The 14,234-nt window shown below is 40.5% G+C and overlaps 1 protein-coding gene and 1 long non-coding RNA gene across 4 annotated transcripts in view; one reads left to right on the top strand and one right to left on the bottom strand.

The window, feature by feature from the left end:
• Positions 1-2,966, bottom strand: part of LOC119043258 (uncharacterized) — a 30,175-nt gene extending 27,209 nt beyond the window's left edge. Inside the window, exons 1-2 of the long non-coding RNA XR_005081383.2 lie at positions 2,879-2,966; positions 700-894 (exon numbers count right to left, since the gene is read on the bottom strand). This is a non-coding gene — a long non-coding RNA (uncharacterized LOC119043258). The remainder of the gene's footprint in view (positions 1-699; positions 895-2,878) is intronic.
• MAP4K3 (mitogen-activated protein kinase kinase kinase kinase 3) overlaps positions 2,270-14,234 on the top strand; it is a 122,188-nt gene continuing 110,223 nt past the window's right edge. For all 3 annotated transcript variants that reach the window (XM_037136945.2, XM_037136870.2, XM_037136723.2), the window contains exon 1: positions 2,270-2,655. In XM_037136945.2, coding sequence (XP_036992840.1) covers positions 2,560-2,655 — 96 coding nt within the window. In that variant the 5' untranslated portion in view covers positions 2,270-2,559. The remainder of the gene's footprint in view (positions 2,656-14,234) is intronic.

Here is a 14,234-nt window from a genome sequence, read left to right as displayed (position 1 = left end):
ATCAATTTTACCACAGGTTAATTGATATGAATGAGAGGTAAGTTACTAGGGCATCTCATTAACATAACAAAATGTTGAACAAATTGACGTTACTCAAGGACCCACTGTATTCAAAGAGCAGTAAACCCAAGAGATGCTGTAGAAGCAGTTTTGACTTCGACTGGATGATTTCTAAGGATGCTTCTAATCATAGAAGAGGGACTATTTCTCTGATTCAAAGAAAGTGTGATCACTAGTGTTACTTCTAGCTAAGTGAAAGAGTGTTAGAATAGAAAGACATCAGATTTGGCTGTATGTACAAACTACAAAGCAAAAATATTTTATTCTTTGTGAGCAGTCAATTGTACAAGCACTTTTATTTATGTTGAAGCTCATATGGCATATCAGGCCCTCACATGAAAATTCATCTCTTTTCAAGAGGACTAGCTTGGCCCTGCCAACACAGAACAAACAAAACTTGAAAGACTGTTCTAGCCCTACTGAAATGTCTTTTCCCTTTGAAAGAAGTCTATTAGTGATGCAAATGCAAAGTTATCTGCACAGATGATAATCCTAGCAAACAAAACAGTGAAACCATTAGAACGGTTTTGTGCAGCATTCAGTCCTGAGAATCCCGAGAATTTGGCATTCCCTCATTCAAAAGGCAGAGAAAGAAAGCAGAACAGTTCCTATTTGGAATAGTTTGTTAGGTCTGCTTACCTGAATCCTGGGCTAATTATCCTCACATTTAGCTTAAAGGGGCCAAACGATCCTCCAAATGTGGACAAGCAGAAGGCAGGCCTGCAGTCAGGGTCCCCAGCAAGTGTCTTAAACAGGCAAAAACAGGATCTCTGGCCATGGAATAACATTTAGGAGTTTACTTCTCAAGATACCAGAGCCTTAAAGTAAATCCATCTAGAAGAAATCCAATGACGTGTAGTCATTAGGCAGCAATTTAAGTAGTATGCTCATATAACTGATGCTTTAAAATAATTAAAAATTAGACAATTGAGAAAAGGCTATATGTATAGGTGAATAGATGGTCATATTCCAATATTTTTTAGTCAATAGATACTCAAACTTCTTTGGGAATTTAGGTACGCAATCTTACCATAGGCAAAAGGATTGAAAGGTTAAAAATGTATGAAGCAGTTAACCATCCGAAGTTTGCTTGACTATTGTTTGATTAGATTTATTTTATCCGGAACAGGTTTGATGAGATCTTGTTCCTCATGAGCCAGCAGGTATTAGGGAATATTAATGGTCAGAGGGTGTGGTACCTTAGAGTATTAGGTAAGTATTTCTGAAGCAACACTCCAGACTGGTATTGCCGAAGTGGCCATCACCTGCCTGATTAAAGCTTTTGGAAATGCCTAATAGACAATTTACTGAGATCAGAAAATTAATCCTCCATCCCCACATGCTTTCTTGGCCAGGCATTAACAGCTGGCATTGGTGTCCACACAGACCAAATGCATTGCTCCCAATCTGTGTCCTAAGCACGGTGGAGCTTTGAGTAGGTAAAGAGCTTCCAGATCATCACGTGTTTACATTTCTGGTGGGACTTGTCCACCCTCTCCACCACCTCTTTGCAAGTTTGCACGACAGCTTGCACAGTCCCCACCCGAGTCTTTGAAAATCCAGACGTCTCTGGTGAGGAGGTCAATCAATCATTGCCCTGCCTGCCTCCCACGCCCTCTACACGGGCTGGCTGGCGGCCGCTCTGCGTGTTTTAGCTCCCAGAGCTTCCCATGCCCAACCCGCTCCACTCGCCTCTTTGCCAGCCCTCGTGGCTTGTCCTCTTTTGCACCCTGGCAGGCCAACTCCAAGGGCCCCAGTGCCTGTATCGGAGCAATCACTGCTCACTGTTCTCAGGGCGACCTCTTCCCCGCAATCCCAATAAATCTGTAGCACTCCTATGTGTTCTCTGCGTACCTCCTCAAGTTTAGGATTGGGAACTGATCCGGAAACGTCAAACTTTGTCATTAGGGGAATCAGAAGTGCACAAGAGCTACTTTTTGCCTGTCCTTCCCGTAGTATTTCGGGGAAGGAAAATCTTTTCAGGATTTCCGCACGGCCGCAAACGGGAAAGACGCGGCCACTCCGAACGATTATAGCCCAGCTGCCCGCTCTGGCCCGATAGGTGCGCAGAGTCGGAGCGCGCACGAGCCAGGCGCGCGCGGGGCCGGGGTGCGCTCCCTCAGGGATCGCGGCTGCGCAGTCGGGCGGGAGCCGGGAAAAGGGGGAGGAGGCTGGAGGAGCAGGAGTAAGGGGAGGGGGAGGAGCGGCGAAGGCGGAAGCCATGTTGGAGTTTCACCCGGAGCGAGGGGCTGCGAGCGTTCTCCTCTCCCTGTGGGTGTGACCGGGGTTCGGCGCGGCTGCGGGGGGCGGGGACGGTTAAGCCCGGTCGGCGTCGTCCGCGGCGGCGGCGTGAGGGGAGCGGCGGCTACAGCGTGGAACCAGGCGATTGTGACCTCCAGGGGAGCCGGGGGCCGGCCGCGGCTCCCAGTCTCCGTGTGGCCCCCTGAGCGCCCCCCCTCCCCTGCCCGGGAGGGAGGCGGGGGGCACCTGGGGCCCGCCATGAACCCCTGCTTCGATCTGTCCCGCCGGAACCCGCAGGAGGACTTCGAGCTGATTCAGCGCATCGGCAGCGGCACCTACGGCGACGTCTACAAGGTAAAGACCAGGGGCCGCGCGCCGCCGAGGCCCGGGGGTCCGGACCTGCCGCGGGGAGGGCCGGGGGGGCGGCGGAGCCGGGGCGGCGGAGTCCGCGCTGCCCCTCTGCGGGAGGCGCTGGCGCCTGGGAGCTGTGGGGGAGGCGGAGCGGGCGCCCCGGGCTTTGCTGCCTTGGAGCGAACAAAGGGCCAAATGTTTAACCCCGAGACCTCCAAGTCCTTACCTGAGCCCTGCCGTGGACGTGCGTTTCCCGGGAGGGCTGAACGCGATCGGGCAGCTCTGCTCACCGTGGCGCAGAAAGGGGCTGGGCGTTCGTTGCTTTGGCAGGGTCAGTGCGACAAACCAGTCAGCAGGGGTTTGGCGTGTGTCAAACGTGCGAGCTTCAGAAGGACCTTGCATTATCCGCTGTCGGATACTTTTCACCAGGCCCCGTTGTAGTTATTACACTGAGCAATCTCCATCGACAGCCCCTCAATTTTTAGGCTTTAACATTCGCATACCAGTGTCTTTCAATTTGCTAAGTAATGACTTTCTTTAGTAAAAGCGATCTAGTAGCATGATTTCTTTTAGAAGAGAGAAACTGTTTTTCCAAGTCCAACTGGGCTTTGATATCTTACTAAAACTGGAGGGTTTTTTCAGTGACCCATATGTTTGTTTGTTTGTTTGTTTGTTTGTTTTCAACTGAACTGAATACACAGGAAAGGTGCTGGTTGGACGAGATTAGAATTCAAAGCCCATAAGTAGTACAGCATTCCTCTTGTAAAGGGTCCACTTCTAAATGTGGGAGATAAATCACTCTTCCCTGGCCAGCTCAACTCTTGGCCTTGCAGAGACTGCCAAGAAGAGAGGAGGGTAGTGCCAAATGTGGTAGCAGTCTTGATTTAGTCGTGTGTCTTCTTACTAGAAACTGAAGTGGAACACCTCCTGTTTAATATAACACCTGACGATGCACAAAACTTAGTTTGACTTTGGAAAGTTTCGTCTTAACTTTATTTTGCCCATGGTTAAGCTGTAGGTTTTTACTTTTACTCCTGTGTTGTGCATGTTCTTAGATATTTAATACGGTGCAGCCAGTATTCTGTATTAGCCTTGTTTTGTGGATGATTTGCTTTCCACCATCTCTTACCTCATGCCTTTTCCCCACAGACAGGTGTATTGTGCGCACCTGCTATAAGGTACTGGGCATCAGCTAGGGTTGTAGCAGTAAAAGACATGTTCCCACTTGGAGTTTATATTTTTTGGACAATACCAACATTAAACAACCATTTATATAATTATTTCATTGCAGTCTTATTTTCTGCTGCAGAGAAGAGAGGATTAGGATTAGAGTTATGAGAGCATTTAACAGGATGACATGATCTCCTTTTGGGAGTCAGAGGCAGTGGAGAGAGATGAAATATGCCAGATAGAGCACATTTGGTGAAGGCTCTGAGGCCAGAGGTAAGTAAGGATCTGCAAGAATGCCTGCATGGCCTGAGCAACCAGAGAGGGAAGATGGCCCTAGATCATCATGTAGGTCTCCTAATCTTGTTAGGAGGGTACTCCTCCTTAGGACAGTGGACAGTAAAATTAAGTTTGGGTTTTTTAAAGATCTATCCACTGCAATGTGGGTGGTGGAGATTGGAGGGGAAGAGGCAGTTATCAAGCCATTGGAAAAGTTCAGGTAAAAATAGCCACTGTTGCATTTTGGAATTGGTGGTGATTGTAAAAATTGAAGTGAATGGATCCAAGTAGCTTACAGTTGGTTAAGGGAGTTTAGTTATATCAGATGAAAAGTTAACTGAAAGTTTGATGACATACACACCTTAGGTGGCGGTATGTACAGTGAGTTCTTTTTCAGTTCTTTACAAGAATAATTTGCCATGTATTTACTATATTTAGAAAAAACAGCTGGTAGTTAAGCCATATGATTAAAAAGTAAACAAATTAAGGTCTATAGTTTCCTAAGGACATCTAACTACAGTACAGATATAAATTGATTAATCTCGTCATCTTTCTAAAATAATAATAAAAGTTAACATTTATTGAGTGTTTATTACTTGCCAGGAACTGCTCTAAGATTTTGTCATGTATTAACTTAATGGGTTGGCCAAAAAAATCTGTTTAGTTTTTTTTCTGTAAAATAAAAGACATTTTTCATTTTTATGAATAACTGTTAATTGGGATATTTTGATTATGCCAGCTATCTCCCATGTGGTGTAATGTTGATTATTCTCAATTAATGTCTGGATCACTATCAACCTCTACTGGTCTACCCAACCGGGGGACATCGTCCACTGAGAAATCTTTAGCATGAAACTTTGGAAACCATTTTTGACATGTTCGATCAGTCACAGCACCTTCTCCATTCACTGAACAAATCTCTTTTTGTGTTCCAGTTGTGTTTTTACCTGTCTTGAAATAATAAAGCATGTATGTCAAAAATTTTGCATGTTTTGTTCTATCTTTAATATTAAAATGGCTACACAAAAAGCTGTCACAATACCATCTAAAAAATTATTTCAAATGAAGTTCAAGACAATAAAGCACTGTTAGAGCCATCTTACAGAAAAAAACAAACTTTTTGACCAACCCAATACTTAATCCTCACAACAACCCTGTGAAATAGACACTGTTATTAACTCTATTTTGCAGTTGAAGAAACTGAGGCACAGGGAGGTTATGGTAACTTGCTGAAGTTGGTAGGTAGAAAGCCATAATTCGAACCAGTTAGCTTTAGAGATTGCTTTCTTAACCAATAATCAGTACTGCTTTTCTAAAAATAGGATATTGGCAGGCGATGTATTACAGCTGAATTTCCAGTGGAGAAACTGAGGCACACATTTAGTTCAGCATTTCATTTGTAGCCACACTCTAAGTTACAGGGGATCTTTAAGTAGTATTTGAGTTGTCTAACTCCTGCTGTGCAGCTAGGCCTCCCTGTTTTTGTAGTCTGTCAAGTGGTCATCACATAATAGGTGCTTGATCCCTGCCTGCCATGTCCAACACTAGGGACCCAAAGCAGAAAAACTCCGTGTGGTTTTTGCCATTAGACCTACTTGCTAAATAATCCATAGCTTATTTTTATTTTTGTCTGTTATCATGTTTATGCCGTGAGGATGACATATTTTTGTATTTGTTTCTCAGTTTTAGACATTTCTTATTTATACAAATTGTGTTGATTAGAGAGGAGTGCATTGAAGTGTTTGTTTTTAAAAGCCAGTATATATAATTTATTTGTCGGCATTTAGGTGGTGAAAAAGCAATGATCAGATTAAGGAAATAAGTTAAGAGATCTAACTATTTAGTCATTCTTAGAAAGTTGGTGTTTGAAGGGATTTTTATTCTGAAAACTGTATCCTACCCCAGTGTACTAATAAGCTTATATTTTAGGTGGCATGGTGTAGGTAACAAGCATTGAACTAGAAAGTAGAAGATCTGGAACAGTTATTAGCTGTGTGGTCTTACAAAATCATTTAGCCTTTCAGAGCTGTTTTGTTGTGAAGGTATTAACCGCCATTATTCTCCTCTGCTTATGGTGTTAAATAAATGACCTGATTTTTACTCAACAAATAAGTTTTTATTTTTTCCAGGCCAAAAAATGCAAGTAGGTATTTTCTCTGCACTCTCTTAAAGTATGTGGAAATACAGTATTTTTTAGAAGTTATTCTTTTAGAAGTTATTCTATAACCGTGGGCTTTATCTGTCAGTCAGATGAAGTTCTGTAGCAAGGATTACCTAGGGACCTAAGGGTTGACTAGAGAGAGCTCTGTGGTGGGTCTTCAGGAGGCCTGTGAAGCCCTCTGAAATTGATAGGTTTGATGTTGTATGTATGTATATTTTCCTGGAGAGATGACTTAATAGCATTCATTACATTCTCAAAAAGTCCATGATCCCCCAAGAGAAAAGAATGAATGATCTGTAGGTTTGTCATTTAAAAGAGTTTTCTTGGAGAAATTAGGTAGTTTAATTTTTTTAACCAGATCACATTATCAACATTAATACTATGATTTTCACATGGATTTATGCTGGGGTTTTTTGTCACAAAATTTTTCAGTTTATTTTGTATTATTCCTGCTCTTACAGTCTTCATGTCCTGATGTTCTTGTAGATTTACTGCTAGAAAGAAGCAGAAGATACTAAAGCTGGAGATAGGGTAAGGCAAAGGATGTTTTGAAGGGCCATCTTAATAATGTTTCTCAAGAAGTATTTTACCTAGTCTCCTGGCCTAATCCCATCCCAGTGAACCACTGCCACATGTCTCCAGCCTGTGCTTTCTCCTGAGCCCTAGCCCAAAGTCTCCAACTGACCTCTTCACAGACCACATCTACCCTCTAGTGTGTGTCACTTCTCATACCTACTTTTGTCAACAGGCTCAGTATTAACCATTTATTGATAAGGCTTGAAGCTTTGGAATCATCTTTTACTTTCAGACTGAACCTCATAGGCATTGTTCGATAGCGAGGCTGGCACAGACCAGGGAAAGCAGTACTGTAAGTATACAGGGGTGGGCCAAAGGAAGTTTACAGTTGCATTGTGACGTTCTTTTGAGTTAATAACCTGCACATCTTTTCCATATGAACAACTGTAAACCTATCGGGCTGGACAAAAAGTCCATTTAGTTTCTTCCATAAAATGAAGGGCACATTTTTCATTTTCACCAGTAACTTCTTTGATTTGGATATTTTAAGTATGTTGGCTATCTCCTGCTCCTGGCTTCTAGTGGGTAGAGCCCAGGGGTGCTGCTAAATACCTTCCAGTGCATAAGACAGCCCCACAGCAAAGAATTACTTGGCCAAAATATCGGTAGTACTAAGTAACTTAACTACTTTTGACCCATTGCATCAGTTACAGCACCTTCTCCATATACTGCACAAATCTTTTTTTGTGTTTCAGTTGGGTCTTTACCTTTCTTGAAATAATAAAACATAATATGCTGAAAATGTTGCATATTTTCTATCTTCAATATTAAAATGGCTGCACATAAATTAACCAATTTTTGTAAGTTTTTTTTAACGCACGGTGATATGACAGTTATCACAATGCAATCTAACAAAATTGTTATGGATGAAGTTAAAGGCAACTAAGTAATACTAGCCATTGTATGGGAAAAAACTCAATGAACTTTTTGGCCAACCCAGTACTTTTGCACACCTCTGTATTAAACGCAGAAGTCTTGTGGTCAAGAAACCTATTCAACTTTGCTTAACCTAGCAAACTCCAGACTTAATTCGACTATGGGGTTTTCTTATCTGTCATACCTATTGCTTGTCCTTAGAACTAGTGCCTTGTAGAACATGCTTTGGAAATGTTGATATTTATTTTATTTATGTATGTTTGGAGGCCATTTCCTCTGAATCAGAGCCTGAAGTGTTGCTAAACTCCAAAGTAGTTAGTATTCACATGCCAGTCCATGTAAACAGACTTGGAGGCCGAAAGCTGACAGGAGAAAAGTTGAAGTTTGGGCTGTGAAACCAGAACATTGATTTGTATGTTCAAGTATTTTGTGAATTATATATTGTCTTATTTGTAACTGTATCTTTCAAGGTGTTCTGATAATATCATCAAACACTAATTCTTACATTAGTGTTTTATAACAACCTTTCTAGAAAACTCAGTTCTGAAACCTCACCTCTGGTGAGAGCCATGAAGACCTGAAGCACTTAGAAAAGAGCAGCTGAAGAGAAAGAACACACAGTTATTTGGAGTTATACTTATTTTTACATCCATGGAGGCCAAAGTCTAGAGGGGCCAGAGGAAATGGTCCTAAACTTTGGAAAAATTGCTTGAGTATTTAAGATAAATTAAGGTAGAATTTCTCAACATCAGTAGTTATTTGTGATGAAAAGTGATGGTGGAACAGACTGTGGGATAATTTCTCTGCAGTGCTTTAAAAAAAAATAAAAAACCTCCAGGTTATGTGATTTCAATATTGATCTGATTCCCTGAAGGAGGTACTTACCTCCAAGATTGGATCTGTGTACATACATAAGTACTTATGAAAGAAAATTGAATGCATTATTTTGTATTGAGAATAAATAGTCAGTAGTTCTCTTTTGAGAATACACTGAACAACCAGAGTACATTGAATAGTTATATATGAAAGGAAATATGTTGGGGACTGTGGGTGGAATGACAAGACTTGGTACTAAGAATTTACAGGCACATAAAATATGTACCTACTTTCAGCTATCCCAGTTTGAGGTCAAAACTTTGTTGATTTCATCTTTTTTGGCATTTTAAATCTCTTACTTTTGAGAGCTTATCTAGATAAACAACTTCTAGCATAGCAAGTTCACTACTGGGTTCCGGAATCAGACTGCCTAGTTTCACCACCCAACCGGCCAGAGACTTAATCCTTCTTCTCATGCCTCAGTTCCCTCAGTTGTAAAATGAAAATGCTCAGAAAAGTGCTTGGGACAGTGCCTGACACATAATACTCAGTAATCATTAGTTGCTGTCAGTATCTAGTATCATTCGTTATTGTATATTTCTTCTGCTACTCTCCCCCTAATCTACTCTGCTTCCCATGCTTCCGCTTTCAGGATTTTTGCACTTGCTATCTATGCCTGAATTCTTCCCTCACCCAATATTTGCATGATTTGCTTCTTCATGTCCGTCAGGTCCCAGTGCCGTATGCGTATTTACTTAGAATGAGAAAAGGTGTCCCAACAAAACGTCTAATTCTTTTCTTCTGAGATCTTTTTAGACATTTAATCAGAAATGCTCTCATAAAATGTTTCCTGCTAACCTGGTTGCCTCTCCCCCACTACAGTATTTTGTCCCAGTAACTTTCAGAACTCTCAGAGGCCCAAGCAAGTGAGGAAGGCTCTGCTCCTTAGTCTTCCTAATTTTTAATATGGCATTCATCACCCTATATTTATTTGTTCATTGCCTTTCTCTCGGCAGTAAAGTGTGAATGCAGGAAGCCCATGGTTTTTTGTTCTACTGTATCTCTAGAAACTAAAAGAAGGCCTGATACATGTTAGAATCTCAGTAAATACTTGTGGAATGAGTAAATGAACTGACATGAGGAAAAAGCTTGTGCCACATGAATTTAGAGGAAGGAAACCCTGTTTCTGGGTGGGAGAAATCTCTGCAAGTTTTACAGAGGAGGAAGCATACAAGCCTTGTGAAATATTTGCATATAAAAAACCTGGAAGAAAATACATCAAAATACTAAGGGTATTTATGCTATTATTTGAAACATTTTTTGTTGTTGTTGTTCTGGAAGATGCCACACTTCAGAGTTCCAGCTTCCTTGACCAGAGGTTATAAGTTTGGGTTCCTATAATGTGTGGCCTACCTTAGTCCTTAAACTCTGTGGAAGAATTTTAGATTTGAACTTAAATTTAGGCATGTTCAAGTAAGACATTTATTTCATCTGTTTAAACTCTTCTCAGAAATTTGAGATAGTGAGAAAGTTCTCTCTGCATAAATAAATCTTAAAGTATTGACAGCAGAAGTTTTCCAAGATTCAGATTTCTCTTCGAAATGACTAAATGCTCCACTTGCAACAAATACTGTTGTTGGGTTTTTTTTTTCATGGAAATGACAGATTTATTTAATTCATTTTCAAGGAAATGTCAAACATCCAAGCATGAATAATCACAGTTTGTCAGTAAAAATGGTGTTCTGTGGACAAGTAGCTAGTTCCGTTTGCAGTTCACAGTCACTCATGCTGTTCTGGGAGATACCATTCATTGTACTTTGGTATGCCTCAGTTCATCACGTAAAATATCAAAACGGCATGCGTTCAGGGGTCAAGATCTAGTAAAATTAATGATGTGTGTGCTTCAGCAAGGGCATTCTTAAGTGAAAATGGCTTTTCTTTTTCCCCTGTGAGCACATAGTGAAGAATACAGCAACTGCTAGGGCACCATGGAGCTGCTGCCTTGGTCTGTGCTAAGGCACTAGCAGTTGGGCCATCATTGCTTTTGCACTATTAGTGCAAATATCAACACAGCAAAAGGCAGGGAATGACATTTTAATGTTACTGTTAAAGTAAAATGTTACCTTTCAGATCCTTAAAAGGTAATTCCAAGGTCCCCAGGAATTGTGCTAGATTACGTGGGGTAGGCTAAGGGTGTGAAGTAAGTGGTGGTGGGCCGGACAAGACAAATACGAGTCAGGAATGGAAAAAGGGGTAAATAGATGAGAAGCATCTTGGAGAAAAACCCCACAGAGCTTTGTGGAGTAATACGGGATACAGAACAGTGAGTGATTCAAAGAGGACTTCACAAGTTTAAGCCTGATTAAAGAGCATGTAAAAGACACTTGATAAATATTTGTTGAAATAAATTAATAGTTGCAGAATGATTTCAGTTACAAAGACAGTAAAATTGAGAAGGGGGAGCGATGATGAAGTTTGGATGTTTTATTAGAAAAGAAAGAGATACCTCTGAAATTTCATTTTCTTGCTGTGGTTATTCTAAAGAAACCCTAATGATAACTTTTTTTTTGTTTTCTGTGGAGAATAGCAATTCTTTAGCAGTGTCTTTAGAACTACTAGAAACTGATAAGGTCAGTACCTTTCTCCAGCTCTGACTGAGGGATTGCCAGGATGTGCAGGTGCAAACATGTCCTGTCGAAGAGCCCAATAGGTTTGGCGGGTAATCAATACAAGGCATCAGTGTGGAACAGTAGAATATGGGCTAGGGATTTTTATTCTGCCATAAACTTTTAGAATGTTTCTTGTTTTATTCTGATTAGGATGTACATACATTTTTAAGAAAGAATAATGAGACAGCTGGATTGAGTATAGTCTGGAGGTTGTACTTGCTCTCTGTGGCGTTGTTTTCTGGAGTCGTTGGAAGAGTTGGCAAAGAATCCTTATTACAAGTGATTCAGAAGGTAAGAGATGGTGCCATGTTTGCAGTCTGTTGTTGAGGAGTTTGACCCTACTCCTTCCTTCTAGAACCATATCATTTTTATCCTTAGTGGGTCCCTCAGTATTTATTGAGCCTCTATGTTGAGCTTTGTACCATGGCTGATACAGAAAATGTCTTTCCTTTCTGTAGCAGACTGATCCTCTGGGGGATAGGTAGGTATGATGTAGGGTGGACTCTCAATCCTTAGTCTGATATTTCACGCTGTCTGGAAGATGGTGCAGTAGTTCAAGAGTGAGTGGTAATGATATGAATTAGACTAATGATGGAAAGTTTGGGGTGCAGATGGCATGGAGAGATGGGAAAGCTGAGTGAAGCAAGATATGGAATTAGATTTTGGACAGACTGATTGAGATGACATATTTAAGTAGAAAGGTGTCTACTTCTCCCATTTCTCTCCTCCCCATCCTGCCCTCCACCCCCCCCCACCAGAGTGGTAGAGTAGCAGGGTTACATATAAAGTTTAAAAAAGGAAGAGCACACATGAGAACAAGACTTCTTCAATGATGGGAGGCAAGAGAAGGGACATCTTCTGCCCTGAATTTTCAAAGGAAGAGAAGTTCTTATCCAACTTCCTCTTCACTTTACTATCCAAGGAATTCAGGGACTTCAAGAGTCAGGGTTTTTTAGTCTCCCTTTTGAGGTATGATATGACACTGAATGAGTGAACTATGATATAAAAGACCTATGTTGTAAGTACATGTGTATGCGAAGGTTGTGGTCTTTAGGAAAAGGTTTGGTATTACAAGTTACTGAATATTTTCTAGTTGAAACAGTTAAGAATAATGGAGTAAATAGAGATAGAATTTACCTACAATTGTTGTTATCAGAATTTTCTTTCAACATGTGTGCATCATTTTTGGATTTGAGCTTCTCTTTCATTGCCTCAGTGATAGGTACTTATCTTCCACTGTCCCTACGTGCTCCCCTCCATCCATGTCATTAGAAGGTGACAAAGTTGGCAGAAATAAGGAAGTGTTGGAGGTGCTGAGTGATAGGGTACCAGATGGACAATATCATTATAAAAACTTGTTCATCTTTCCCTTCTGCATTCCTTGTACATCTGTCCTCACCCTCTCCTCCACCACCCTTTTTCCCTTCAATAAAAACTCAAACCCCGCCCTGGCTGGTGTAGCTCAATGGATTGAGCGCAGGCCTGCAAACCAAACAACCATGGTTCAATTCCCAGTCAGGGCACATGCCTGGGTTGCAGGCCAGTTCCCAGCAGGGAACACATGAGAGGCAACCACACACTGATGTTTCTCTCCCGCTCTTTCTCCTTCCTTTCCCCTCTCTCTAAAAATAAATAAATAATATTTTTAGAAAAAAACAAAACTCAAACCCCAAACCTTCAAAGAGCATTGAGTAGAGACAGAGCCTTTCGTAGAAACAGGCTCCACAGAGTTATGTTCACTTTTTTAACTGTCATTCAGCTTGAACAGTAACAAGTTAGTCATTGTCATTTTTATTTCATAGTCACTATGTTGACATTTTTCTCTTAGGGGTCTCATGTTTCTGGTTAGTGCTGTGATGTTGATTCACTAACACTACTGGAGTCTGTTCATCATATAAATGCTTTGGTTTGGAATGTTGAGATTATTTTTTCTTCAGTAAACTGTGGTTACATGAGGTTCGACAAACTTTTTTTCTTCCAAAAACCAAAATTGAAGGTTTCTGTTAATTACTGGGCAGAGTTGCTATTTTTACAGTAGGTTCGTATTGTTTGTTTTGAGATTTCTTCAGCTGTTTTTATCATGCTGTAATGCAGTATTTGAATTAAAATTGGAAGAATATTTCTATAACATAATACTGCTCTTATAAGAGGTGATCGATCATATGAAAGGTCTGAAATTTAAATCAGAATATGTTTTATAAGATTTTTAGACAAAGTATTGTTTAACTATAATTTAACTTACTTTGGTGGGCTTTATAGTGAATTAAAGCCTGAAAAGTAACCTTAATGGGATCTAATAATTTTAGACATTGTTTGCAGAAATTACTCATTTACCTGATAGGTAGGATCAGCTGTGTTGGGGGACAAATTTTTTTTTTGTTTATCTGACCAAAACTTAAACTTATTTTTTAAAACTCATAACATTTAAAATTATTTAAATTGTTTATTACTTAATTCTTTAATTAAGATTTTTTAAACATAAACTTAATTTTAGAATAGTTTTGGATTCATAAAATGTCACAAAGATAGCACAGAGTTTCTTCATGTTCCTCAGCCAGTTTCTTCTTTGGTAACATCTTACATTACCATGGTAGGTTCATCACTATTAACTAAACTCCACAGTTCATTGGGATTTTACTGGTATTTCCTTAATGTCTCTTTTCTGTCTCACAGTCCCACCAGTAAACCGCATTGACTTTAGTCATCACAGCTCTTTAAGCAGAATTTTCTGATCTCTGAAAGTTTCACAGACTTAGTGTTTTTGACAAAAACAGTTTTAAGGAGTGCCGACCAGGTATTTTGTAGTGTTTCTCAGTTTAGTTTTGCCTGATGTTTTTCTCATGGTTAGACCGTTAAGGATTTGGGGAAGGATGAAGTACACATGCTATTAACATCGCTGGTGATGTTGACCTTGATCGCCTGGCTCTGGTAATGTTTTCTAGGTTTCCCCATTGTAAAGTTACTATTCTCCACATTTTCATGTTGTGCCCTGTGAAAGCAAATCACTAAATATAAACAACTTCAAACTTCACACTTAG

Source organism: Artibeus jamaicensis, unplaced genomic scaffold, assembly GCF_021234435.1.
Source record: "Artibeus jamaicensis isolate MK-2021 breed Jamaican fruit bat unplaced genomic scaffold, CSHL_Jam_final contig_465, whole genome shotgun sequence".
In the NCBI taxonomy this organism is placed as follows: domain Eukaryota; kingdom Metazoa; phylum Chordata; class Mammalia; order Chiroptera; family Phyllostomidae; genus Artibeus; species Artibeus jamaicensis.
The sequence above is the reverse complement of the archived record's forward strand: the minus strand, read 5'-3'. Positions and strand labels throughout refer to the sequence as shown.